Source organism: Numenius arquata, chromosome 8, assembly GCF_964106895.1.
Source record: "Numenius arquata chromosome 8, bNumArq3.hap1.1, whole genome shotgun sequence".
NCBI lineage: Eukaryota > Metazoa > Chordata > Aves > Charadriiformes > Scolopacidae > Numenius > Numenius arquata.
Window position 1 is genome coordinate 25,466,884 of NC_133583.1, and position 25,115 is coordinate 25,491,998.

General features: G+C 62.4%; 4 protein-coding genes across 4 annotated transcripts; 2 read left to right on the forward strand and 2 right to left on the reverse strand.

The window, feature by feature from the left end:
* Positions 1–108: 108 nt before the first annotated feature.
* Positions 109–927, forward strand: EXOSC6 (exosome component 6). Its single transcript, XM_074151748.1, has one exon. The coding sequence runs from the start codon at positions 109–111 to the stop codon at positions 925–927; it is 819 nt and encodes a 272-aa protein (XP_074007849.1).
* A 1,928-nt stretch (positions 928–2,855) lies between these two features.
* Positions 2,856–8,847, reverse strand: LOC141467896 (RNA-binding Raly-like protein). The gene is made up of 7 exons (XM_074152600.1): positions 8,811–8,847; positions 6,720–6,798; positions 4,814–4,864; positions 4,346–4,494; positions 3,702–3,815; positions 3,276–3,457; positions 2,856–2,894 (listed from the first exon to the last, which is right to left on the reverse strand). Exons 1-7 carry the CDS (start codon positions 8,845–8,847, stop codon positions 2,856–2,858), a joined length of 651 nt encoding a protein of 216 aa, XP_074008701.1.
* Positions 8,848–10,822: 1,975 nt separating this feature from the next.
* On the reverse strand, positions 10,823–15,139 carry LOC141467257 (C-type lectin domain family 18 member A-like). Its single transcript, XM_074151721.1, has 12 exons — positions 15,040–15,139; positions 14,289–14,380; positions 13,131–13,355; positions 12,956–13,053; positions 12,343–12,464; positions 12,146–12,253; positions 11,857–11,949; positions 11,625–11,731; positions 11,365–11,494; positions 11,191–11,287; positions 10,998–11,089; positions 10,823–10,848 (listed from the first exon to the last, which is right to left on the reverse strand). The coding sequence occupies exons 1-12, from the start codon at positions 15,137–15,139 to the stop codon at positions 10,823–10,825; spliced, it is 1,290 nt and encodes a 429-aa protein (XP_074007822.1).
* A 1,939-nt stretch (positions 15,140–17,078) lies between these two features.
* LOC141467258 (fibulin-7-like) lies at positions 17,079–20,258 on the forward strand. Its single transcript, XM_074151722.1, has 8 exons — positions 17,079–17,147; positions 17,476–17,632; positions 17,774–17,944; positions 18,118–18,243; positions 18,387–18,509; positions 18,607–18,744; positions 18,845–18,983; positions 19,898–20,258. The coding sequence occupies exons 1-8, from the start codon at positions 17,079–17,081 to the stop codon at positions 20,256–20,258; spliced, it is 1,284 nt and encodes a 427-aa protein (XP_074007823.1).
* The last annotated feature ends 4,857 nt before the right edge of the window (positions 20,259–25,115 follow it).

Below are 25,115 nucleotides of genomic sequence, written 5' to 3' on the forward strand. Positions count from 1 at the left end.
TCGCGGGGGCGGGCCGGGCTGGGCTCCTCCTCTTCCTCCTCCTCCTCCTCCCCTTCCTCCTCCTCTTCCTCCTCCCCTTCCTCCTCCTGTCCCTTTTCCCGGCCGAACATGCCGCTGGATCACCGCCGGGTGCGGGGACCGGAGGAGTCGCAGCCTCCGGAGCTTTGGGGGACGGGCAGGAAAGATGAGGAGGATGTGGAAGATGAAGCCCCGAGGGACCCCTGCGCCCTGCGGCCACTCTTCGCCCGGGCCGGGCTACTGAGCCAGGCGGAGGGCTCGGCCTACCTGGAGCTGAGCGGTGGAACCAAGGTCCTCTGTGCCGCATGGGGCCCGCGGGAAGCTGGCGAGGCCGGGGGGACAGGCGGTGGCCAACTCCTCTGCGAGTTCCGCCGGGCTCCCTTCGCCAGCCGCGGGGCTCGCTGGCGGCCGGGCACGGCGGCGGAACGGGAAGCGGAACGGGAAGCGGCGGCGGCTCTGCGGGAAGCCTTGGAACCGGCGGTGCGGTTGTCCCGTTACCCGCGGGCTCGCCTGGCCGTCAGCGCTCTGCTGCTGCAGGACGGTGGCTCGGCCTTGGCGGCCACCATCAGCGCCGCCGCCATGGCCCTGGCCGACGCCGGGGTGGAGATGTACGACCTGGCAGTGGGATGCGCCTTGTGCCGCTCCCCGGGTCCCTCTGCTCCATGGATGCTCCAGCCAGGAGAACCCGAGGAACGGCGTGCCGTGGCCCGGCTGACGGTGGCCCTGCTGCCCGCTCTCAATCAGGTGTCGGCGGTGCTGGGGGGTGGGCAGGGCAGCCCCCCCGAGGCCTGGGCGCAGGCCCTGCGACTCGCCATCGACGGCTGCCACCGCCTCTACCCTGTGCTGCGGCAGAGCCTGCTGCGGGCAGCCCGCCGTTGCGGTGCCGCTACTGCCACCACCACTGCCTGAGCGCTGAGGGTGTCCGGGTGGCACTTGTCTGGGGATGGGGTTGTCTCCTAAAAGATGTCCTTGGTGGGGCTGAGACCCCCAGAGCTTGCCTTATCCACACATCATCATCCTCCTGGAGAACCCCTGGAGCCAGCCTGATCCACACTTCATGTTCGTGGAGACCCCCTGGAGCCAGCCTGATCTATACGTTGTGCTCCTGGAGACCCCCAGAGCTTGCCTGATCCATATGTTGTGCTCCTGGAGACCCCCTGGAGCCTGTCTGATCCATACGTTGTGCTCCTGGAGACCCCCAGAGCTTGCCTGATCCATACGTTGTGCTCCTGGAGACCCCCTGGAGCCTGTCTGATCCATACGTTGTGCTCCTGGAGACCCCCAGAGCTTGCCTGATCCATACGTTGTGCTCCTGGAGACCCCCTGGAGCCTGTCTGATCCATACGTTGTGCTCCTGGAGACCCCCAGAGCCTGCCTGATCCACACTTCATGTTCTTGGAGACCCCTGGACCCTTCCTTCCAGCACCGGGCAGGAACCACGCTGGGGCAGACTGCCCATCCCTTGGACCTTGACCCAGGCAGCGCTTCGTGGGGGCAGGGATGTGTTCTGTTAGGTTTGTTTTTTTTTTTATAATAAATGAGTTGTTTCTGGTGAGTTTTCTGCCTGCGTGGCTCTGCTGGGGTCTTTGCCAGCCACGGATGCTCTCGTGGTGCTGCCAGGCGTCGGGGTGACCCCGCTGTGCTCCCATCGTCTTTCCTCGAGGGGTGCGGAGGGAGCTGGGCACTGCCCTGGGGTCCGGTTATCCCTGGAGCTGCTCCTGGCGGGGAGCATTCTGGTTAAACGCGGTGATTAATGTTTCCGTTGGGAGCCGGGGGGCTCCTCCTGCCTCCGGGTTGAGCTGCGGGGGAGGCAGCGTCCTAGAAAGCCCCCCCCCCCCGCCTCGAGCCGGGGGCTTGTGCCCGGCAGCGCACAAAATTGGGTTCAAAAATCACACGCGCGCTTCCCGCTGTTAAAAACTGCATCGGAGTCGGAATAACCAGAGAAAAGAAATAGAAATTATTTTTCTTTCCAACACAAAACACTCTTTTACCAGAGCAAATCAGAAGTACAGAACAAGTTCCTACCAGCGAGAGTAGGGCGACCTAGAAATGGGGGACACCAAACCGAGATGTGATGCTGGGGAGCATGGAAGGGACACACACCACAACTTCCTCGGGCACGGGAGCCCTGGCAGAGTCCTGCTGGCCACAGACACCGTCTGCGGCCGAGAACCAGTAAGGAAAACCCATTTGGGAGCAGGGATGACTGGGAGCAACTGGGTTTGTGCTGCCTTGCTGCTGGCATCAGAGCTGGGCTCGGCATCATCCCAAAATCCCACAAAATCCCCTCGGAGCTGTCTCGGGGTGGTCCCTCCTTCCTGCGGCGTCACGGTGGGATGCCAAGTGGCTCCGAAAACCTTCCTGGGCTGCACCCGTGCCTGCTGATCCCATTCCTGGGGGGATTCTGAAGCGGGGAGGCAGCGGGGTGGGCTCGCAGGGCAGGGGAGGTTGGGATGTGGCCCGTGCCCTAGGGGTTGGGGTGCTTTCTCCACCCCCCACAGCACCCTATGGTGGGGGTGGTGGGGGTGCCAGCTCTTAAAGCAGCCAAGATTTGGGATGGTCCTTTGGGATCTGATCCTTTTTTTTTTTTTTTTTTTTTTTTGCAGCTTATCCCTAGGGCTGAAAACAGGAGGAGGAAAAAAAAAAAAGAAAACAAGCGCACTGGAACACAAAGGCTTCTCTCTCCAGGGCTGGTGGGACGCGGGGCTGCCGGCGGCAGGGGATGCCCGTGCGGAGAGCGGGCACCTCGCAGCAACCGTGTGGCGCCAGCCGGGAGCCTCGGAAAGAAATAACCAACACAAGACGGGAAAGGGCTGGCCCCGGCACCCCCCTTCCGTCTACTGGCTCCCCTCGGGGTTCGACATGTGGGTTTTCATCTGCAAGGAGAAACGCACGGCGTGACGCTCCTCTGATGCGCCTGGGGAGCAGGATCAACTCCCCCCCCCCCCCCCCAACACCTCCCCCAGGGTCCCACACCCAGCTGGGGGATGCTAAAAGGTATTTCTGCTCCAAAGAGGTGGGTTTCTTTCAGCCTCTGCTGCGGGAATAACGCACGCCCAGGGGTTTGGTGGAGGGTGCTGGGGGCTGACCCCGAGGCGTGGGCAGTTGTGGCCCTGTCACACAGCTGGGACGGCTTAGGGGACACTGATGGAGCATCTCCCCTGCTCCGGGCATCCCCACCAGCACCCACACGGGCAGCAAGCAGGGATGAATTAGGAAAGCAGGGAGGCTGGTGCAGGATCTGGCCCTCCTCTTACCGTCTCCTCTGTGTCTGTGCTCTCCTCCTCCTCCTCCTCCTCGGCGCTGTCGATGTTGCGCAGGTCGCTGTGCCCGTCAGCTCCCATCACCTCCTTCCCCCGGGCCTCCCGTGACCCCTCTCCTGCTGGGGACGGTGACTCTGCCCCCATCTCTGCCCTCTTCTTCTCACTCTCCTTCGACCCTGCAAGGACAGAGAAATTTGGGGTACCTGTGCAAACATCAGCCCTGTCCTCACAGGGTCCCCTTGTGCCAGCTTGGGGAAAGGGGAGGAGGCAGGGAATTTGCCCAGTTGGCTCTGGATGCCCGCTCTGGATGTCCTGGGCATGCGGGGAGGGATCCCTCACAGCCGGATCGGGGGCCAGGCTCACATGCACCCACAGGCACGGACATGCAGGTGTCGGAGGGTCTATGGTCTGTCCCCTCACCCGCGAGACGCTCTCTCCGCTGGTCCATGCGGTCCAGGCTCTCCAGCAGACTGTCCACCTGCGCCTTGATCTGGCTCAGCTCCCCCTTGATGGAGTGCAGCTCTTCGGCTCGCACTGCAGGGAGAGGAGCTGTTAGGATCCCACCCAGCCCTATGGCCTGCCCGGAGCTGGGGGAACATGCCGTCCTGGGCATCCTCCCCGTTGGAGCATCCTCCCTTCCAGAACATCCTCACTCCAGAGCATCCTCCCTGTTGGAGCATCCTCCCCTCCAGAACATCCTCACTCCAGAGCATCCTGCCCTCCAGAGCATCCTTCCCATGGCAGCATCCTCTCTTCCAGAGCATCTTCCCTTTGAGAGCATCCTCCCCATTGCAGCAACCTCTCCTCCAGAGCATTATCCTCTCTGGAGCATCCTCCTTCCAGAGCCCCCTCCCCTCTGGACCATCCCCTCCCTCCAGAGCATCCTCAGGGCAGAGGGACGGGTCCGGGGGATAGGCACCAGCCCGTTGCGGTCCAGGCTGTGTCTGCTGGAGCTGAGGACTCAGCCGCAGGGCCAGCACCAAGCGGGACCTTTGGGCACCAGCACAGCTCTAACACAGCGAGACGCAAGGGCATCCTCTTCCTCCCAGCCCCATGGCACTTACGCTTTGTCCGTCCCGCCGTGGAGCTGGTGCTGCTCCTCGCCCCGGGCTGGGGGCTCAGGCTGCTTTTGCTTCCTGCCCCCATGTGAGTTCGTCTGGCCTTGACCGGGATGCGGTTAATGAGGGGGGGGATCTTCTGGTACTCATACACCCTGCAAAGACACAGCAGCATGAGCACAACCTCGGAGGTGCAGCAGCAGCTCCTGCCAGCCAGGAGAGCATCTCTTGGGGGTCCCTGGGACCCCCAGCCTGGGCATTGCCCAGCCCACACACTGCTCCTGCCCCATGTACCCCCTTCCCAAGGCCCCCCAGCCTGGGCAAGCGGCAAGCTGCGGCATTTGTGCCCCTTGAAGGGGGCGACACCATCGAGCCTCTCCCAGAGGTGAGGGGATGGATGCCCAGGGTCACCCCATTTTTTGCCTCGGGCAGAGGCGCGCTCAGCCCACCCCGCTCCTGGGACGCCGCGCTCACCGGTACGGGAAGTCATCCCTGTAGAGATCATAGTCCAGGTCACAGTTACTGCTGCAGGAGAGGAGAGGAGAGGAGAACGAGTCACCTGCTCTGCCACAGCCACCCATGGCCACTGATGCCATGAAGCAGCCAGGGCAGGGCACCCACCAACCTCCACCCCCATCCCCAGGGAGCAGGAGGCATCCCAGAGGGTACCACACGAGCTGCCTGGGCTGCAGCACGGACCAAGGGGGTGGCTGTGCTCTGGCAGGGGCAAACAAAGGTTTTGGGGACAATGGAGAGACCCCCCCCCAGGGCAGCACCAGCAGGTTCTGCTCTCAGGAAAGGTGCATTTAGAGCTCCCTGATGTGAAATTTCACAGTCCCTGGCTCCGCGCACACGCCATTGGCTCGCCTGGCTCCAAATTAAGAAGTGATCTGTCAACGGATCACCTCCAATGCGGGCAGCTGACGTGCCCGTAATAAATCATGTGCTGTGGACCAGGAGCCGGGGGGGGGGGGAGGGAAGAAGCAGGAGGAGGAGGAGGAAAGATGCTGAAGCTCATTTTGCTGCTTCAGCTCTTGCGAAGTCAGGGAGCGTAGGATTAAGCCTAACCCGAGGGGAGACAAAGCCGCGCTCAGAGCGTCGCTGGGAGCAGGGAGCCTTCCCAGCCACGCTGCTGGGAACGGGGCGGGGGGCAGGACAAGGTCCTCCAGGGCTCCAGATTTTGCTGCGGATGACCCTTTTGCTGCAGGACTGATGCTGGAGCTTGGGGTGAGATGAAAGTCTACTGGGACGGGGCTAACGGGCAACCTGGGCTGCTCTTCTTGGGGCTACCGAGCCTGAGCCAGGCTTGCCCAGCCCAGAAGACAGCTCGGAACCTGTCACGGGGCAAAGGCAACCCCAGCCCTGCTGCCACCCTGCCTTACTCAAGAATAATCTGCATGGGGGACAGCCTGTGAGCACCAGCCCTCCTGGAAAGAGGAAAAGGAAAGCCCTCCTGGAGCCCCCGGGTGCCAGGACTCCCCTGCTCCTGTTCTTTGCCCCTTGGGGATATTTTGGGAGCTTTCGGTCCTGCTACCTCCTAAGTTTCCATCGCTGTGATGGGGACGGCGAGTCCTTCGCATCCCCACCTCCCTGGGAGGAAGGTCACAACCTGCCTTGGGAAACGAGCAGCCAGAGAGGAGTCCCAACCCTCACATGGGGCACAGGGAAGGAGCCAGCTCTGGTGGCTGCTGCTGCCCAGAGCCACTGCCGAGATGGATGGGGATGTCCCAGGCCACCTCCTGCCATGGGACCACTGGTGGCTTTGCAGAAGACTCGGTCTCGGGGTCTGGCACCCAGCTGGGGACACGGCAAGGGTTTTCCCGGCTCAGCTCTTTGCTCAGAGCATCCCCCGGGAAGAGCCAAAGCGGCTGCTGCCACGCTCCAGCAGCCCGATGGGGCCGGCGGTCCCTGCCCTGCCAGTGCTGCATCCCTCTGGCGCCATGGCAACGGGCAGAGCAATTAGTTCAATCAGGGTGTTCGCAAAAAGCTCTCTAACGAGACAGATGGGAGCCCGGCTCCGGTGCCCTCCTTGCCTCACGCCTGCCGAGCCGGGAAGCCAAAAGCACGCAGGGATGGGAACCTGCTCTTCTGCTACCATCAGTGCCACCGTGACCATCACCGGGACCATCACCACCCCAGTGGAACCCAGTGAGGCGTCCAGTTGCCACCAGTGCGGCCGGGTGATGCTCAGAGAGCCCCATGGTGATGGGACAGGGACATCCCACCGACCCACGTCCACCACCCTGGGCAGGCACCCAGAATAGCCTGAGGAGTGAGCAATGGAGAGCAGGGGGAGGAAGAAGAGCCAGGCATGGGACAGCCCCCAGCCCAAACTGTCCCCCCACCCTGGCGCAGCCCCTGCCCCACGAGCAGCACTCACTGGTACAGGCTGCTGCCGTGCTGCCGCTTCTGGCCCAGCCTGGCCCGGCTCGGCTTGGGTTCCCTGGCCATGTCCAAATCTGAGGGAGAGAGAGGAGGGGAATGAGCACTGGGAAGAAAAGGGGAAGGGCTTTTCCACCCCACGCAGAGGTGTCTCTGGCACTGGCTTCCCAAAGGCTCCTGGCCATGCTCCTCACCCAGCTGGAGATGTCCCACTCTAGAGCATCCGCAGGCTGAGCCCAAGGCTGGCTGCTCTCTCCAGATTTAAGTTTTGGGGGAAGGACAGGAGCAGCCCAGGGTTGTGCCAGGACATGGAGTGGCTCCTGCTGTCCCTGCAGCAGCTCCTTCCCGCGGTGCCCCATCCCCAGGAGCCTGTGCCCAGCCGAGACCAGGCAGGCTCCAATTAGGGTGGCAGAAAGCACCTCTGATGATGAGGGTAATTAACCGTCACAGACATTTCCCACCACCACAGTGAATCCGCCTTGGCTATCACTCCTGCTGGTAGTCGGGCCACTTTTCAGGGAGTCCTGGGCCAGTGGGATGCTGTCGTGTGTTGCCCACCACGGACGGGCGCCAGGGATGGGGGAAGCCCTGCACACCACCGCTTCATACTCCCAAAGGCTGCTGAGACACATGCGATGCCGAGAGGTGGGGTGGAGATGTCTCCAGACGCACGGCTCGGTGATGCCACGTCACCCTCCCTGGTGATGATCTTCACCCCTTCTTTAGGATTTCGCAGCCAACGTCCGTATAAAAGCCATCTTGACTCTATTTTCCGAGCACACATTTGAGATCCACCAATGCAAAGCTTTGCTAACATCTCCATATATTTAATTTTGTAATTCTGGGGGGCTCCAAAACCTCTCTGGCTCCTGGAGTAGGAGCCGGTGGCTGAGATGTTGAGGTCTCCTTGTTGCATGCTCCCCGTTGGCCATGGTAAGCGTGACCAGCTGTCCCACAGGTGACATTGTGGATGCCAACGCACCGGAGAACCCTGACCTGAAGCTTCCTGAGTCCTCTGGGAACACACCAGCTCCTCAGAGAGGTCTAGACCTCCGCAGCAGGAGCGTGGACGCTGGCCACAGGTCCCCTCCAGCCCCTGCATCCAACAGAGCAAGGTCCCCCCCATCCCTGAAGAGGAGAGGGCTTCTGAGCAAGATCCGAGCGGAAGGAAACAGGCACTTGTTTGCTTTCCAGGCTGTCACCTTGTGTGACGAAGTCTGCGGGTTGGCTCTGACCTCGCGAGCTGGGGAATGGTGCCAGGTAGCGCTGGCACCCATTTTCTGTGGGTGCAGCCAGCATCCCCAGGGACGGCCGAGAACCCCAGGGATGAGAGCCCACCGTTGGCATCCCTCTCCTCAGCCCATCACTCCCAGCTGGCAGAGTCACCCACTCCTCTCCCTGCCAGTGGGATGGAGACCTCATCACCCCAGCCAGGGAGCCCAGCCATGGCCAGGTACCCCGTCACAGGTCACCTGCAGCGAGGGGACCGTCCTGTTGGGGCAGGGGACCCGGGCCAGCAGGGCTCTATCACCTCGGGGCCATCAGCCCTGCGTCTGGGCTCCCTTCTCCCTCCTCGGCAGCGGGGGCAGCCCAGTACTGGGAGAACATCCCGGTTCTGGGGGTGTAATGGTGCGGGGGAGAAACAGAATGGGGGGGTAACGGTATGGGAGGCATCCTGGTGCTGGAAGGACATCCCTGTCCTGGGGGTGGGGAGGTAATGGCATGGGGGGGACCAGGCATCCCAGTACCGGGAGGACATACCAGCCCTGGGGAGGGACCGATACCGGGATGGGGGGCGGGAGGCAGCTCCGTACCGGGGGGAGGGACCGCTCCAAGGCGGGCAGGAGGCATCCAGGCACCGGGAGGCGACCCTGCTGGCGGTGGGAGGCTGCGTGGCGGGGGGAGTACACACGCACCGGAAGGCTGGCGGCGGGGGGGCACCTCTACCCCGGGCGGGCATCCCCGCTGCCCGGCAAGCATCCCGGTACCGGAGCATCTGCCGGGGGTGGGGGGGGGGGTGAGGGGGGTGGGAAGAGGGCCGATGGCGGTCGGGCACCCTTGAGGGGGGCGGATCCGGGTGGGTACTCACATCTCCAGCCCGCGTCCCCGCTGCCGAAGAGCGTCATCCCCCCGCAGCCCCGGCGGCCCCGGCCCCGCAGCCCCCGCAGCCCCGGCCCGAGCGCGCCGCCACCGGGCCCGACCACCGCCGGGCGGAGTGGGGGGGGACCGAGGGCCGCACCACCCCGGAATGGTGGGGGGGGGAGGACCACGCCCCGCCACGCCCACGCCCCTCCCCGGGCGCGGAGATGCCTGATGGCGGCGTCGCTGCCCGTCCCTGCCTGCAGGAAACGCTGCCGGCAGCGCGGGGCCGGGAGGTCGCGGCTGTGCTGGAACATCCTCATCCTCCATCGTGATCCCCATCCTCCATCCCCATCCCCATCCTCCATCGTGATCCCCATCCTCCATCCCCATCCTCCATCCTCCATCCCCATCCCCATCCTCCATCCCCATCCCCATCCTCCATCCTTCATCCCCATCCCCATCCTCCATCCTCCATCCCCATCTTCCATCCTCCATCCCCATCCTTCATCCTCCATCCCCATCCCCATCCTCCATCCCCATCCTCCATCCTTCAACCCCATCCTCCATCCTTCATCCCCATCCCCATCCTCCATCCCCATCCTCCATCCTTCATCCTCCATCCCCATCCTCCATCCCCATCCTCCATCCTTCATCCTCCATCCCCATCCTCCATCCCCATCCTTCATCCTCCATCCTTCATCCCCATCCTCCATCCTTCATCCTCCATCCTTCATCCCTCATCCCCATCCTCCATCCCCATCCTCCATCCTTCATCCTCATCCCCATCCCCATCCTCCATCCTTCATCCTCCATCCCCATCCTCCATCCTTCATCCTCCATCCCCATCCTCCATCCTTCATCCCCATCCCCATCCTCCATCCCCATCCTCCATCCCCATCCTCATCCTCCATCGTGATCTCCATCCTCCATCCACATCCTTCATCTTCCATCTCCATCCTCCATCCCCATCCTCCATTCCCATCCTCCATCTCCATCCTCATCCCCATCCTCCATCCTCCATCTTCCATCCCCACTCCCATCCCCATCCTTCATCCCCATTCTCTATCCTCATCCTCCAGCCCCATCTCCATCCCCTTCATTTTCCCCATCCTCAGCCACATCTTCATCCTCCCTGGACTCTTTCCCCCATCTCCTCTCCCCCATCTCTCTCCCCCATCTCAATCCCCTCCAACCTGTTGGACCCTGCCTTCCTGGCCTCAGTGGCCCCTGGGCTCTTGGCTAACCAAAACACCCCCATGAGGACATGAGCTAGGGCAGGAGCCAGGCTGGTCCCACCTCCTCCAACCCCAGCACCAGGGATGGAGCTGGAGATACCACCCAGCGTGGGCAGGATGTGGGCCACAGCTAGTGGTAGAGTCTGGTGGGTCTGGGGGAGGAAAAGGAAACAAATGGCTCTTCCCAAGGGAGCAAGGGTCTTTATTAACCACCTGACAGATGGTGAGGAACCAGGTGATGAGGAAGGACCAGGTGGTGGTGAGGAACCTGCAGTGCCAGGCTGGGGGCTCTTGAGCAGGATGGGACAATGGCTTGGAGCCCTCACCCTGACCTGTGCTGATGTCTGTGCCCCACAGAAGCCCCCTTTGGGCCCTCATCACATCGTGACCACAGTCCAGACACGGCCCGGCTGCCAATTTAGGAAGTGGATGCTCGTGGACATAGCTGTTGCGGGGGCATCTCCCTGCCCTGGGGGCTGTCACAGTGTGATAGTAACAGAGGAAGGTGAGGGGCAGAAGAAGATGCTGGTTTTGGGATGCTGGTGTAGAGTGTGCACCTTCTTGCCAGGTCCCAGTGCCATGGGTCCCCTCAGACTCCTGTCCCCTACGTAGGGGAGCCATGGGGGAGTCCTCCTGAGCCATGGTCTGGGCTTGGCATGGCAATGGGGTCCTCCTCAGCCATGGTCTGGGCTTGTTGGCACAGCACCGTGGTCCTCCTGGGTCATAGGCTCGGCACAGCAGCCAGCGCTGGCCGGTGCCCAGGGCTGCGGGCTCAGGGGTGCCACTACCACCGGGAGATGTGCTCCTGGGCTGTGATGGGATGTGGAGAGTCAGCGTCCCCCACCCCGGGGAGGACCCAGGGGTCTGGGCAGGGCTGGCAGCGGGGCACAGACCCGGCAGAGGTGGTGGCCGGCACCGCTGGGGCCTGGCACCCCTGGGAAGGTTCGGGAGGGTCTTACCAAACTGGCAGATGTACCGGTTTCGTGTCTTGCAGCGCTGGTCGTTCCAGTTGAAGGCAGCAGCTGCCTGCATCTCCACGCAGTTCCCAAACCTGTGCCCCGGTGGGAGGGCGGTGAGGACGGCCAGCGTGGTGGCACGGTGGGTGACACCGTCACAGAGGTGGGGTGTCCTCTGGACCTAGCGGTCACTTACCCCTGGTTGTCCGGCTGCCCGAAAGCAAAGCTGGTGAAGGAGGACGGCTCGCCCATGTCCCAGCGGAAGGAAGCCTTGGACGTCTTGTAGGTGAGACCTGGGGGAGCGGGAGGTGGGGTGTCACAGCCACCCACACCCCAAGGACAGCGCACCCTGCCTGCCACCGTCACTCACCAATCCAGAAGTTCCCAGTCTCAAAATCGGTGTCTGTCACCCTGTTACCGGTCTCCAAGCGGCTGAGGTAGAAAGCCAGGATGTCCTGGACCTTCTGGTTCCCGATCTGGGCCAGCATCGCCCCTTTGTCCTGCAGGGAAGGGAGCGAGTCAGCCCCAAACATGTGGCCCAGACCCATGGCAGGCAGCAGGGAGATGCTGCGAGCCCCGGGTGGCATTTTTGCAGCTGCAAAGGGATGCCTGGAGCATCCCGGGGCTCACCTGGCACTTGATTTTCGCCCCGTAGTAGGTGTCGGCCTCGGGGGACACCATGAAGCAGTTGCCATCGATCTGCACGTCGCAGGCGTGGAAAGGGAACTGAATCTTCGCTGGGGGCACAGGCAGGCACGGGTGGGTCCCTGTCCCGGCAGAGCCGGCCCCACCGGGAGACCCATAGCCCTGCTCTGGGGGTCCCTGCCTGTGGGTCCCTGCCGTGCCCCCAGCACAAACTCACTGCCGCACTCGGCGCCGCCGTAGCCCATGTCGCAGAGGCAGGAGCACTCCTCCTTCCTGAACTTTCCATGGATGCACTGCCCGCTGCACCTCACTGCGGGCAAGGGGCTGCCTGAGCTGGGGGGTGGTTGGCAGCCCCTGCCCGCCCCAGGGGCAGAGTGTGCCGCACCCCAGGGCACTGCGGCAAAGTGCCCATGCCACGCCGGCCGCGCACACGTGGGCACCGAGCTGACACGGTGGTGGCACCACGGCGTGCAGCAAGCAGACCGTGAGCGCTGCACCCCTCTCACCTTGGCAGTACCTGCCGGTGTAGCCGGGGGGACAGGCGCACTGGCAGCTGCTCATGTCGAGGCGCCCACCGTTCCTGCAGCTCATGCGACAGGGGTTCCTGGGCACCTCTGGGCACAGCAGAGGGGCAGCGTCAAGGGCCGCAGCGTGGCCGGGGCAGAGAGGGGAGCCATGGGGGGCGGGGATGATGGGGACTCACCGCAGAGCCCGCCGCTGTGGTCCCAGGACTTGAAGCAGCCGGAGAGGCCGGCGGTGCAGAGGGAGCACCAGGGCCCCTGCTTGTAGGGCAGGACGGGGGTCCCCGCCACCTCCCAGTTGCCCCTGTGGCCGCAGGCAGCGGGAAGGGGCTGCCCAGCCAGGCCCCGCCCACACACACAGGCCCCGCCCCCTCCTGAACACCTCCCCGCCCATATCCACAAGCCACGCCTCCTTCTGGGTTTAGACCACGCCCACACACCAAAACCACGCCCCCCCTCCCGGGGTTAGACCACGCCTGCACAACATAGCACCGCCCACACCTCCCAGCCCCGCCCATTTCCCCACCACAACCCCGCCCACTCCACCCAGAGCCGCCCACTCCCAGAGCACAGCTCCACCCACAGTGCCAGCCCCCGCCCACTGCCATAGCCAGGCCCTGCCCACACCCCTCACCACACACCCCCATAGGCCACCTGGACACACCCCCTGCGGAGACCCCGCCCACCCCAGTCCCCTTTGACACCCCACCCACGCAGTCCACCCTCTCCCGCCAAGGTCCCGCCCCCCGCGTTCAGCCCCGCCCCCTCCCTCAGGCCCCGCCCCCAGCCCCTTACCCTGGGGAGTAGGCGCAGGCGAAGGCCTCGCTGGGGCCATGGCCGCCGGTGCAGAGGTGCCGCCCGCAGCCCAGCCGCCCCGCTGTGGCCCACACCAACTGCGAGAGAGCATGTGTCATCCCTGTTCCCGCGCCCCCAGAGCCCCCTCCCCCGGTCCCGAGCTCCCCCTGCCCACCTGGGTGTAATGGCGGCAGGTGGCATTCCTGGCGCAGCGCCCTGTCCTGTAGTCGTAGTGTCGGCCCTGGGCGAACCAGCGCTCCAGCACGGCCATGAAGCCCCCGGTGCCCGCCGGCAGCAGGGACTCGCTCCAGCCCAGCTGTGGGGCTGGCGGGGGAGCAGGACCCTCCAGGCAGCTGGCCACCCGCACCCCTGCCAGCCGCCCCAGCTCCTCACTCCACTCCTGCAGGGGTGCCATGAGCCACCCTGGGTCTCCAGGACAGCCCCAGGGGAGGGGATGCTTGGGGAGAGCAAGGAAGTGCCCAGGTGGAAGTTTGGGGACCACCAAGGGGGGGTCAGTCCAGGGGATGACTGGGGGCATTGGAGGGTTGACATGAGGGATGCTGCAAGGGACCCCAGGGACCAGCCCTACCCTTGTGTGTGCAGGGATGCAGTGATCGGGGGACCATCAGGGGACGTGGGGGAGACCCCACAGGGGACCATCAGGGGACGTGGGGGAGACCCCACAGGGGACCAGCCCTGCCCTTGGTGTGTGCAGGTGTGGGGTGATTGAGGGCCATCGAGGGCCACCATGGGACATGGGGGACCCCACAGTGGGGACCCCAAGTGACCAGCCCGGCCCTTGTGGTGTGCAGGTGTGGGGTGGTTGAGGGGCATCAGAGGGACATCATGGGACGTGGGAGACCCCAAGGAACTAGCCCTGCCCTTGGTGTGCACAGGTGTGGGGTGGTTGGGGCCATCATGGGATGGGGTACCCCAGAGGGGACCCCAAGAGACCAGCGCTGCCCTCAGTGTGCACTGGTGCAGGATGATTGAGGGACACTGAGGGCCATCACAGGACATGGGGGTCCCCACAGAGGTCTGTCCCCAAGGGACCATCCCTGCCCTTGGTGTGTGCAGGTATGGAATGATCAGGGGACATCAGAAGGGCATGGGGGACCCCACAAGGAACCGCAAGGGACCAGCCCTGCCTTTGGCGTGCGCTGGGTCTGACAGTGCTGGTGGCACGTCCTTCCCTGGGGGCCCCACACCAGCCAGCTCTTCTGCTTCGTTAATTTGCTAATGAACTACTGTGTAGCACCCATGGGCTGCCCCTCTCCCTGGGCATGGGGTGGGGGACATCCAAGGCTGGGGGGGGACCCGGGGGAGTGCTCACCAGCTTCTGCATGTTGGCGGCAGGGGGCTGCACTTTGCTCCTCAGCTTGTTGTGCAGCGAGAGCACCAGGAAGGTCTCCTTCATGCTGAGAGCTGGGGGGGGGGGGGGGGTGTTGAACACGACAGCAGGGGCTGGGGATGCGGCCAAGGGGGCTGTGGGGTGCAAGTGCCTTCCCCGTATCCCTGGCTGGGCCTCATGCCCCCCCGAAGGGTCCGGCCGCAGCCGGGGATATGGGGAAGGCACCCGGGTCTCCATGGAGACTCGAGGGGAGAGAAGAAAGCGCTTTTGGGCTGGGAGCACAAAAGGGACAGGGGCCGGGGGGGGTCCAGCCTGCTGAGCCCCTGTCTCGCACGGGTAGGCTGAGACTGTCAGGAATGTACCCACCCCCACCCACCCCAGCACCCAGACCCCACCGAGCTGGACCCATCACTAACCCCCATCACCAGCACCAGGACCCCCCCCCCACCAGCCCCAATCCTATCATCAGCCCCAGGATGTCCCCCCCAGCCCCATCGCATCACCAGCCCCAGCCGATCACCAGCCTCAGCACCCCCCCAGCTCCATCCCATCGCCAGCCCCCATCACCCAAGAGCCCCGTTGCCATCCCTGGGTGCCCACCTCCCTCCCCAGTCCCCTGCCTACCTGGCCTAGCCCTAGGGGATGGTGCTCAGAGTGCACCCACCCAAACAAGCAGCCCCCCCTAGCCCTGTTGCTGGCAGCAGACACCCCACCAAGCCCCTCTTCCAGTTACCTCCTGGTGCCAGCGCGGACAACTTCTCTGGAGCATCCGACCCCATCTCGCCTCCCCTCCACGCCAGGAGGTTGCAAACCAGCAGCACCAAGAGCTTCATGCAGGTGGCTGGGGTTTGGGGAGAGGGGATGGAAAACCAGATCCCCACAGCTCCGGAGGGAGGATTTGGGGGAGAAATGAGTTGGGGCGAGCTCGGCCGCGCGCTCCTGTGTGCTCGGTGCGTGCTTGTGTGTGTGTCTGGTTGCAGGATTTGATCCTATTCAGGACTCCAGACAGGCACCGCTGGTCAGCTCGAACAAAAGCCTGACGGGTGAGTAATAAGCTCTGTCAAAACAGTTGCTCGCTGGCGAGAACTTGGGGGCAGACAACTCCCGGGATGCCCCGCAGCGGGGTCGGCCCCCCGAGGTCTGCCCCAGCCCCACTGCCGAGCCGGGGTCGGGATGGAAAGGCAGGCAGGAGCGGGGATCCCCACCTTTGGGGTGCCAGGAGATTGGATACCGAGGAGGCTGGGGGCTAACGGGGGGCCCCCTCTGCCAGCTTTCCTCCTGCCCCATGAATTAAACATGCCGGGGAGGTAACACACACCGCCGTGGGCAAGAAGCCAAATACCCGCTCCGGAAAGCTGGGCAGCATGGTTACGGGGTGGGAGGATGTGGAGGGCTGGGGGGCCGGCGGTGGGAGAGATGCTGGGCTTGGGGAGGGGGACACGTCCCAGCAAGTGCTCGGGGTCAGCTCAGTAGCACCCTGATAGCTCTGCTCCAGCGCAGGGCTCCCAGCTCCCATGCCGGGGGGCTGGAGGGGCTCCCCTGGCACAGGACAGATGCCTGGGCTTCAGACATCGCTGCCCAGGGGTGGCTGGGGACAGGAACGCGCTGCCATGTCCCTTCCTCTGGGCTGTCACAGGCGGGTGGGACTGGGAGCATCCCCCCCCACCTCAGCAGCAGAAATACAGCTCCGAATGCCTTAGTTCCCTCACCCTGAGTCTAACCCTGACCTGAACGCTGACCCTAATGCTAATGCCAACCCCAACCCTCATCCAAATCCTCCTGTTCATATAGACCTGAACCCTTGCCACTGGTCCTACCAACCCCAAACCCAACCATAAACTCAACCCAAACCTCAACCCCAAATCCAGTCCCAGCCTCAAGCCCAACCATAACCCCAAGCCCAACCCAAATCCCAACCCCAAAATCAACCCCAACCCAAACCTCAACCCCAACCCCCACATCAACCCCAAATCCAGTCCCAGCCTCAAGCCCAACCATAACCCCAAGCCCAACCCAAACCTCAACCCCAATCATAACCCCAACCCCAACCCTAACTCCAACTCCAGCCCCAACCCAAACCCAATCTCAACCTTAATCCCAACCCCAGCACTAACATTAACCCTAACCCTAATGTTAATGCTGACCCTCATGCCATCCTGCACCCCAACTCCAGGCTGCCGTGGAGCCCTGGGGTCCCCCTGTAAGCTCCAGCCGGGACTGACTCACCCCAGCAAAGCCGTGCCGAGGCTGGCAGGTCTGTGGCACTGCTGGGCTGCCCTCCTCGGCACCCCCAGCCCCACCAGAGAACCAGACCCTGCGCCGACTCCAAATCCACCCCTTCTCCCAGGAGACTTTCCCACACTTAGCAAACGCATGGGATTATCCTCATCCTGCACCCCCGCGTGCTAGGGAGCCCCGGAGCCATGGCTGGCCGTGGGGGGAGCCCGGTACCGCTGGTGCCGTGGGGGGTGCCGTGACAGCCACCGCCTGGCCCCAGCATCTGCTGGCCCTGTGACATGAAAGGCCCCCAAAGCCTCTGATGTGCGGAGAGAGAAGGGAAGGGCTGGCGCCAGTGCCAAGGGGAAACTTTCCTACGCCTCGGCCTCGGCCAAGGGAAAAACCAACAAACAGAGGGGCATGGGCCGCGGATAAATCCCGGCGAGCACAGGAGCACGGCTGCAAGGGAGGCTGGCAGCAGCGGAGCGCCAGCATCTCGTCCCTGCAGCCTGCACAGCCGGAGCCGGCCCTGGCGCAATGCTCCTCGTCCCCGCAATGCTCCTCGTCCCGCTGCCAGCCTGGCTGGCCCTGGGCATCCTGCAGCTGCCCCTCGGCAGCCCCCAGGTAAGGACCCTCGCGTCCCCTCTTCTGCTCCCTTGCAGATCCCTCAGCACTGTGTCACCACCCCAGGGTGGGGGGTACAGCATGGCCACGGGGCTGCCCAGGGCCAGGGGAGGTGGTGGTGGGGCTTTTCCCCTGCAGCAGCGAGAAGATGCTAACCCCACCCGGGGCATCCAAGTGCCAGGGCAGGACCAGGCAGAGGGGCTGAGGCTGGAGCAGATCCGGAGGCAGGGGCAGGGCATCCAAACAAACCCCAAATCCGCTGTCTGCTTGGGAGGGTGGGTGGTGGGGGAGCCCGGCGGGTGACGGGGGTGTCCTTGTGTCCCCCCAGGAGTGCCTGAGCCAGCAGCAGGCGCTCGAGGCGGTGCGGCAGATGCAGAAGCTGCTGGCGGCGCAGGAGGCTGCTCAGCTGCGGGGCACGCGTGGGCTCCGGCAGCAGCTCAGCCTCCTCCAGAGCCGCCTCCAGAGACAGGCCACCAAACGCAACGGTAACCCCGGCCCGGGGTGACATCCCCTTGGGGCCAGCTGGCGAGCAGCATGGGCAAGGCACCCCCAGCTCCTTGCCGGGGGCTGTGGCGTCGACTCCATCCTGGCAGTGTCCGTCATCACCCGTGTCCGTCTGTCCGCAGAGACCTGTCCGCAGCCGGCGGTGCCCCTGAATGGACGGATGCTGGGCCGGAGCCTGCGGGTGGGCCACGATGTTCACTTCGTCTGCGATGCCGGCTTTCGGCTGGTGGGCTCGGAGACGCGCGCCTGCCGGCAGGACCGCACCTGGAGCGGCACCCAGCCCTTCTGCAGAAGTGAAGTGGAGCGGGGTCGGGGTGCCGGGGGGCTCCCCTGTCACCTCAAGATGCTGGGTCCCATCGCTCTGCTCCCCTGGCTGCAGGGAGAGCAGCCCAGGGGCTGCAACAATGGGACCCATGAGGTGAGGAGGGGCTTCTCCGGCCCGTGTTCATCAGCTCCTTCTCCCCAGGTATCAATGACTGCTCCAGCAACCCATGTGCCAATGGTGGGACTTGCGTGGATGGCAACCAGAGCTACACCTGCCTCTGCCACCGGGGCTGGTCAGGCCCCAGCTGCCAGAGCCCCATCTATGCCTGTAGGTGCCCAGGTTTGGGGATGCTCACGGGGACATCACCCGGCCACGCTGCACCCATCTCCCTGTGGTCCCCCGCAATCTCAGCCCTCCCCTATCTCCTCGTCCCCCCCCACCCCGACAGTGACCCCTGCTCCTCCCCGCAGACTGGGTGACACTGAACAACGCCTCCTTCAGCCGCCAGCCCCGCTGTGCTGAGGGCCGCCCGGGCGCCCGGCGCTGCAGCTGCGACACCGGCTTCCAGATGCGGGCCGGCGGCATGTGCCACGGTAAAAGGAGAGTGAGGATGGTGGACTGGGGAGGGGGAAACTGAGGCTCGGCATCGGCGGGAGCTCCAGCCATGTCCTGCTCTGTCCCCCCCCCAAGATGTGGACGAGTGCCAGCTCTTCCAGTCCAGCCCCCAGACCCGGATCTGCCTCCACGACTGCCTCAACCTTCCCGGCTCCTACCGCTGCCTCTGTCCCCCCGGCTACCTGCTCCACGCTGACCGCAACACCTGTGAGGGTAAGAGTGGTGGGAGCAGGGCAGGGAGCATCCCATGGGACCAGGGATGCAGTGGGGAGCGGCAGGGGCCGGCCCTGCTCACCCGGTGTCCCCGCTGCAGACGTCGATGAGTGCGCCAGGAAGCAGCACAACTGCAGCCAGGGTGACATCTGCATCAACACCTTCGGGGGCCACCGCTGCGTGCGCCCCAGGTGCCCCCCACCGCGTCACAACACCAGCTATGTCAAGACCTCCGCCTTGTGAGTACAGCGGGTGGCTCGGGCTGCATCGTGCCCTCTCCCCCAGGCCATGGGTCCTACATGTGCCCCAGCGACCGTATCGTGTCAGCAGGGAAAGTGCCAGCCAAATTGCCACGTGGGGTGTGCTTGGCACGCTCCCCAATGCCCCTTGCCAAAGGTCAGGATGCTGGTGGCATCCCAATACATGGTGGCTTTATCCAGGACCCAGGTCTCCCAGAGCTCCAGCCTGGGGGGAAAGGCGCCATTTTCCCTCTGCTGCACATCCACATGGTGCCATCAGGTACCATCCTACAGGCAAAACGCCCTGGTCCTGCTCATGAGACAGAGCTGCTTTATGGCCAACCAGAAGTGACCCAAGAGATAAGGATATAAGGAAAAAATTCTTCACCAAAAGGGTTGTCAAGTATCGGAACAGGCTGCCCAGGGAAGGGGTTGAGTCACCATCCCTGGAGGTAGACAGGTAGATGTGGTGCTGAGGGACATGGGTTAGTGGTAGACTTGACAGTGCTGGGTTAACGGTTGGATTCGATGATCTTAAAGGACTCTTCCAACCTAAATGATTTTATGAGGAGGAGCATCCCTGCCCTGGCCAAGGGATGTTACTCTGCGGGAGGAGCATCTGAGCCTGGCTCCATCCTCCAGCCAGGACTGTGGACTGTGGACTGTGGTCCCAGCCTCAAAGCATGACTGAGAGCTGTGTCCTTGCAAGGCACGGAGTTTGCTTGGCAGAGGCAGGGATGGGACAGAGATCCAAGGCCAGGCAGGCTCGAATGTGGCTGCTTTGGGATGCCACAGTGGCATTGGGGCTGGAGATACTGCCTGCGGCACGGGCCAGGCTTGTTTGCAAAGATGCAGGCATCTCCTCAAGAGCCAAACCACGGCGCTGAGTGGTGCCACCCCTTCCCTCCTGGCAGCCAGTGTGAGAGGAACCCCTGCCCCATGGAGAGCCGAGCCTGCAGCCTGGCCGCCACCTCCATCTCCTTCCACTACCTGCCGCTCCAAGCCAACCGCACTGTGCCCCACGTCCTCTTCAAGATGTCCACCACCCGCTTCGTGGGCGACAGCCTGCGCTTTGCCATCATGGGGGGCCGGGGCCAGGGGGTCTTCACTGTGCGGCGCTCTGACCGGCAGACAGGAGAGCTGGTGCTCACCAACCCTGTGGTGGGGCCAGCCACGCTGGAGGTGGAGCTGGAGATGAGCGAGTTCTCCCGCAAGGTCCTCCTGGGCAAGCACATCTTCAAGGTCACAGCCTTTGTGTCCCCATATGAGTTTTGATCCCCTTTGAAGGTGGATGTGGGTCTCTCCGGGGGAGCGATAGAGCGGGTGCAACTCAGTAGCCCCAGTCCTTGTCCCACTGGGGACATCCCTCTCCCACAATGCTTGCTCATGGCTGGTGGGGTGAAGCCACCGCAGCAGAAAGGGTGCCTGCCGCAAAGGCCGCAAGGAAAACCCAAAGGGATGTACCTTGCATTGCTCTGCAGGCAGGGGAACCAGCCCAGGGGTGCCTGTCTCTGCCAGCCCCCCACCTCTCTGCCTGCAGAGCACACAGAGGGGCACGGCAGAGCGAGCCGACGGCATGTGGCACCCAGGTCTGGCTCCTTGTATCTTGTAACCTCCAATAAAAGAAAAATGGCTGCAAGAAGGGTGTCCTCCTTGCTCCGTGCCTGCTGCATGGGAGCAGCTCCGTGGTCATGGGGCAATGCTCCTGGGAACAGCTGTAGGCTGTGGTGACAGCAGGGTCCCCCTGCGGAGCTCAGGGTGCCAGTGGAGCCATCAAGCCCACCCAGTATCACACAGTGCCCGTGTCCCTCCCAGCACCACTAATCCCAGGGACCACGATGAACATCCCCACCGCGCAGTACTGGGAGATGGGCTGCACGTCCAAGGTTTGTCCTCATCCCTTTGGCAGGTGCCAGGAAGGGGTAGGGGTGCTCCCTGGCACCAGGCAAGCGGGGGACGGCGACTGGAGGCCATGATTCCTTGCAGCCAGGAAACTTCCCTCTGCAATGGCCTGGCAGGAGATAGACAAAGCTGCAGCTCCGCAGCTCACTGAGCATTCCCGGCAGCGATGTTTCCCGGCTCCCGACTCAAGGAGGGTGGGCAGCGAGGACAGGAGAGGTGCATAATGCCCCCCCCCCCCCCCAGCTTCTTGGACATCCCCTGCCATCGCCAGCACAGCCAGACCCCCGTGCAGGGAGAGTTGAAAAGGTGACAAGGGCCTTTGGGGACAGCCAGCGAAGGACACGCTGCCCTGGGATAGCCTTCCCTCCAGACACAGAAGCCTTCTTTAGGTGAGTGCCGGTGCCCCTCGCACAAAGCAGCCGCTGTGCACGGACCGCAGGCGGCTCATAAAGACCTCCTTGTGTGCCCACCGCCGGCACGGCCGGGGCTGGGAGGAGGGGGACATCCCGGGGCTGGCGGGGATGGCCGTGCTGCGTCAGGAAAATCCACAGCTGGCCGGCACCCACCGAAGGGGAGAGGCTGGGACACAAAGTGGAGAATTACAAGGGTAAATATTTGTTCCTGCGCTTCAGGCGTGCCAGCTCGACCGGGCACCCCGAATGTGGGTTTGCACGGGGTTCTTATGCCCTTCAAACGTTCATATACAGCACGCAGCAGGATGGAGGGCACCCTCAGGGAGTTTGCCACCGACACTAAGGGGTGTGGAGTGGTTGACACACTGGAGGGGAGAGATGCCATCCAGAGGGACCTGGACAGGCTGGAGAGGTGGGCCTGTGCCAACCTCATGAGGTTCAACCAGGCCAAGTGCAAGGTCCTGCACTGGGTCAGGGCAATCCCAAGCACAAATCCAGGCTGGACAGAGAATAGCTGGAGGGCAGCCCTGAGGAGAAGGACTTGGGGTGGAGGGGTGGAGGAGAAGCTCCACACACCCTGGAGAAGTGCACTGGCAGCCCAGAAAGCCCCCCCACATCCTGGGCTGCATCCCCACCAGCATGGCCAGCAGGGAAAGTGGGGGGGATTCTGTCCCTCTGCTCCGCTCTGGGGAGACACCCCCAGTGCTGCCTCCAGCTCTGGGGCCACCAACAGCAGAAGGACATGGACCTGTTGGAGCGGGGCCAGAGGAGGCCACGGAGATGCTGGGAGGGCTGGAGCCCCTCTGCTGGGAGGACAGGCTGAGAGAGTTGGGGGGGTTCAGCCTGGAGAAGAGAAGGCTCCGGGGAGACCTTAGAGCCCCTTCCAGTCCCTCAAGGGGCTCCAGGAAAGCTGGGGAGGGACTCTGGATCAGGGAGGGGAGCCATAGGAGGAGGGGGAAGGGTTTGACACTGAAAGAGGGGAGATGGAGATGAGATGTGGGGAAGAACTTCTTTGCTGTGAGGGTGGTGAGAGCCTGGCCCAGGTTGCCCAGAGAAGCTGTGGCTGCCCCATCCCTGGAGGGCTTCAAGGCCAGGTTGGAGGGGGCTTGGAGCAACCTGTTCTGGTGGGAGGTGTCCCTGCCCAGGGCAGGGGGTGGCAGTGGGTGGACCTTAAGGTCCCTTCCAGCCCAAACCATTCTGTGATTCTATGAATTTGACTAATCCCTAACTCCCAGCCCACCACGGTAAAGCTCTGCAAAGCAATGATACTTTTTCGGCGTTCTTGTCGCTAGGCTCCCCCCGAGTGTGGGGGCCTCGCTGGGCCCGCAGGCCCCGGCCCCGTGTCCGCCGTTCAGCCGCCATTTCGCGCCCGGGGGTATTTTGTCCCCTTCGCCCCGCCGTAGCCCCGGCCGTTTCCATGGCGACGGGCCCAGCGGCCGGAGGCGCCGGGAGCTGCCGTTTCGGCCTCAGCTGGAGGCCCCGTTACCCGCCGGGGCATGAGGCGGGGACGGGGCCGCTCTCAACCGCCTCCGCGGGGTGAAGGTGAGGAAAAGGCGATGGGGGAGCCGAGGGAAGGGGCTGCCCGGAGTCCTGGCCCCCGGTGCCGGCCCGTTGGGCCCCGGGTTGTGCTGGTCGCTCCCTCCCCCTATCCAGCCCTTGGCTGAACATCCGAAGGGGCCAGTCTGATAACTGCCGGCTGACTTACCGTTAACTAGTATAGTTAACAACCAGCGTCAGCTCGGTTACCTCTCCACAGTCTGCGGTGACCGAGTAAGCCCTGATGGTGACTTCATACCTTGCTTTTTTTAGTGTTTTCTGTAGCTGGGTAGGAAGGAGTGCTGGACATACATGGCTCCTGTGAGGACAGGCTGAGAGAGTTGGGGGTGTTTTCAGCCTGGAGAAGAGAAGGCTCCGGGGAGACCTTAGAGCCCCTTCCAGTCCCTCAAGGGGCTCCAGGAAAGATGGGGAGGGACTCTGGATGAGGGAGGGGAGCCATAGGAGGAGGGGGGAGGGTTTGACACTGATAGAGGGGAGATTTAGACTAGATTTCAGGAAGAACTTCTTTGCTGTGAGGGTGGTGAGAGCCTGGCCCAGGTTGTCCAGAGAAGCTGTGGCTGCCCCATCCCTGGAGGGGTTCATGCCCTGCCCCCACCCCAACCCCCCTGTGGCAGGGGGTTTGGAACTGGATGGTCTTTAAGGTTCCTTCCAACCCAAACCATTCTATGATTCTATACCCACAGTACCCCGCTGGGAAGGGGAGATGCTGTATCCTCGAGTTTCTTCACATCTAGCTTTGTTTTTCATCAGTACTGGTAGGTAATCAGTGTGTCAGCTACAAGAGAAGCCCTCGAGTCATAAGGGAAAGGCAAGAGGAAATTCGCTTCTGGAATGGGCCAGACGAAGCGTGACATGCAGCTTTCTTCTTTCTTGAGGGTCTGTTAGCAGGCAGACACTGCTGGGGGATGGTGGCAGCCTCAGGGGTAGTTCAGCCAGGAGGTAGCTTTAGTCCCAATTTGCCACGTAAAAAAATTCTATTACATTGTACAAAACTTTTGACATTAAATAACATAACCTTCAAAACATGTGGTGTTATAAAACAGCAAAGTCTTGCAGCAAAACAGAGATTTCCAGGGTCTGGGTGGGCCTGGCTCCCCGGGCCAGGCTTTTATTAGGAGAAGGGAGTTTCTTCAAATAATCTGAGCGGTTTTTGTAATGCATAGCTCAAAGTGATGCACAAGCAAATTTTCAACAACCTAGTGAGAAAAATATCACATGATTAGTAACTATTTCTCATCATGATGAACCAGTTGCCACGTAGCAACTGGAACTTTGAATGCAGGTAGATACTGCTAATTTCTTCAAAGAGCGAAGTTAGCATTTTAAGGTGTTTTTTTCCAACCTGCTTGTTGCTAACCCTGTGCTGATGGACATAAATTACATTCTTTTATATTCTTACCCGCTGCTTCTCTACCAGTTGACCACAAAAGACTTTTCCAGCCCTTTGCTTAGGCCTGATGCAGGACCATTGCTGTACCAAGATCTGCGTCGTTCTGCTCGCTGGTGTTAACCCTCTGGTGTTAAAACTCACCCTTGCTCCGTGGCAAGCAAAAAGCAACAACTAATAATCCAACACAAATTGAAATAAAAAGGAGAAATCACTTCTGAGCTTGTAGCTGTTGTGCAAACAGAAATCATAAACATCAAGAACTTTCCAAGTTATGGTTTGTAACTCATCTTTGCAGTTAAATCTTTCTTTACCCTGCCAGGAGTCCAGACACTGTAGGACAGCTGAATAATCAAGCTGCTTCCCTCATGGATGGCCTGCATACGTAACTTTGTTTTTTGTTCTAGCAACAGTCTGCTTTATACTTGTGATGTGGAGTAACTCCTACTTCTTTCCCCCTTTTTGTCCTTAAATTATCAGTTCACTTTTTCGGTTTCTAGTCTTTCCACTTCCTTTGTTGCTAACAAAGGAGTCTCTGTTTTCTTGGATGCTGTGCAGTGCTAAGTTGCGGTTCCAGACCACATGCTGCATTGGGGCTACCCGCTCTCACTACATTTCTCTGCACTAGATGGAAGGAAAACGTGGCATATCTGAGACAGGTGAAAGTGTTTGTTCTGCCGTCATCCATTTCTGACATGAACACATCCCCAGAACCACAGCACATCATACTCCATCTGAGTATGATACGTATCCATACTGCCACTGAAATACCCCCTTTGCTCTTTTTACTCAATTTAGGTCTAGATCCATTCGGAGACTGACAAAACCTGCAAGTTTCCCCTAACTGGAAGTCTGAGGTATTGTTTCATGCAG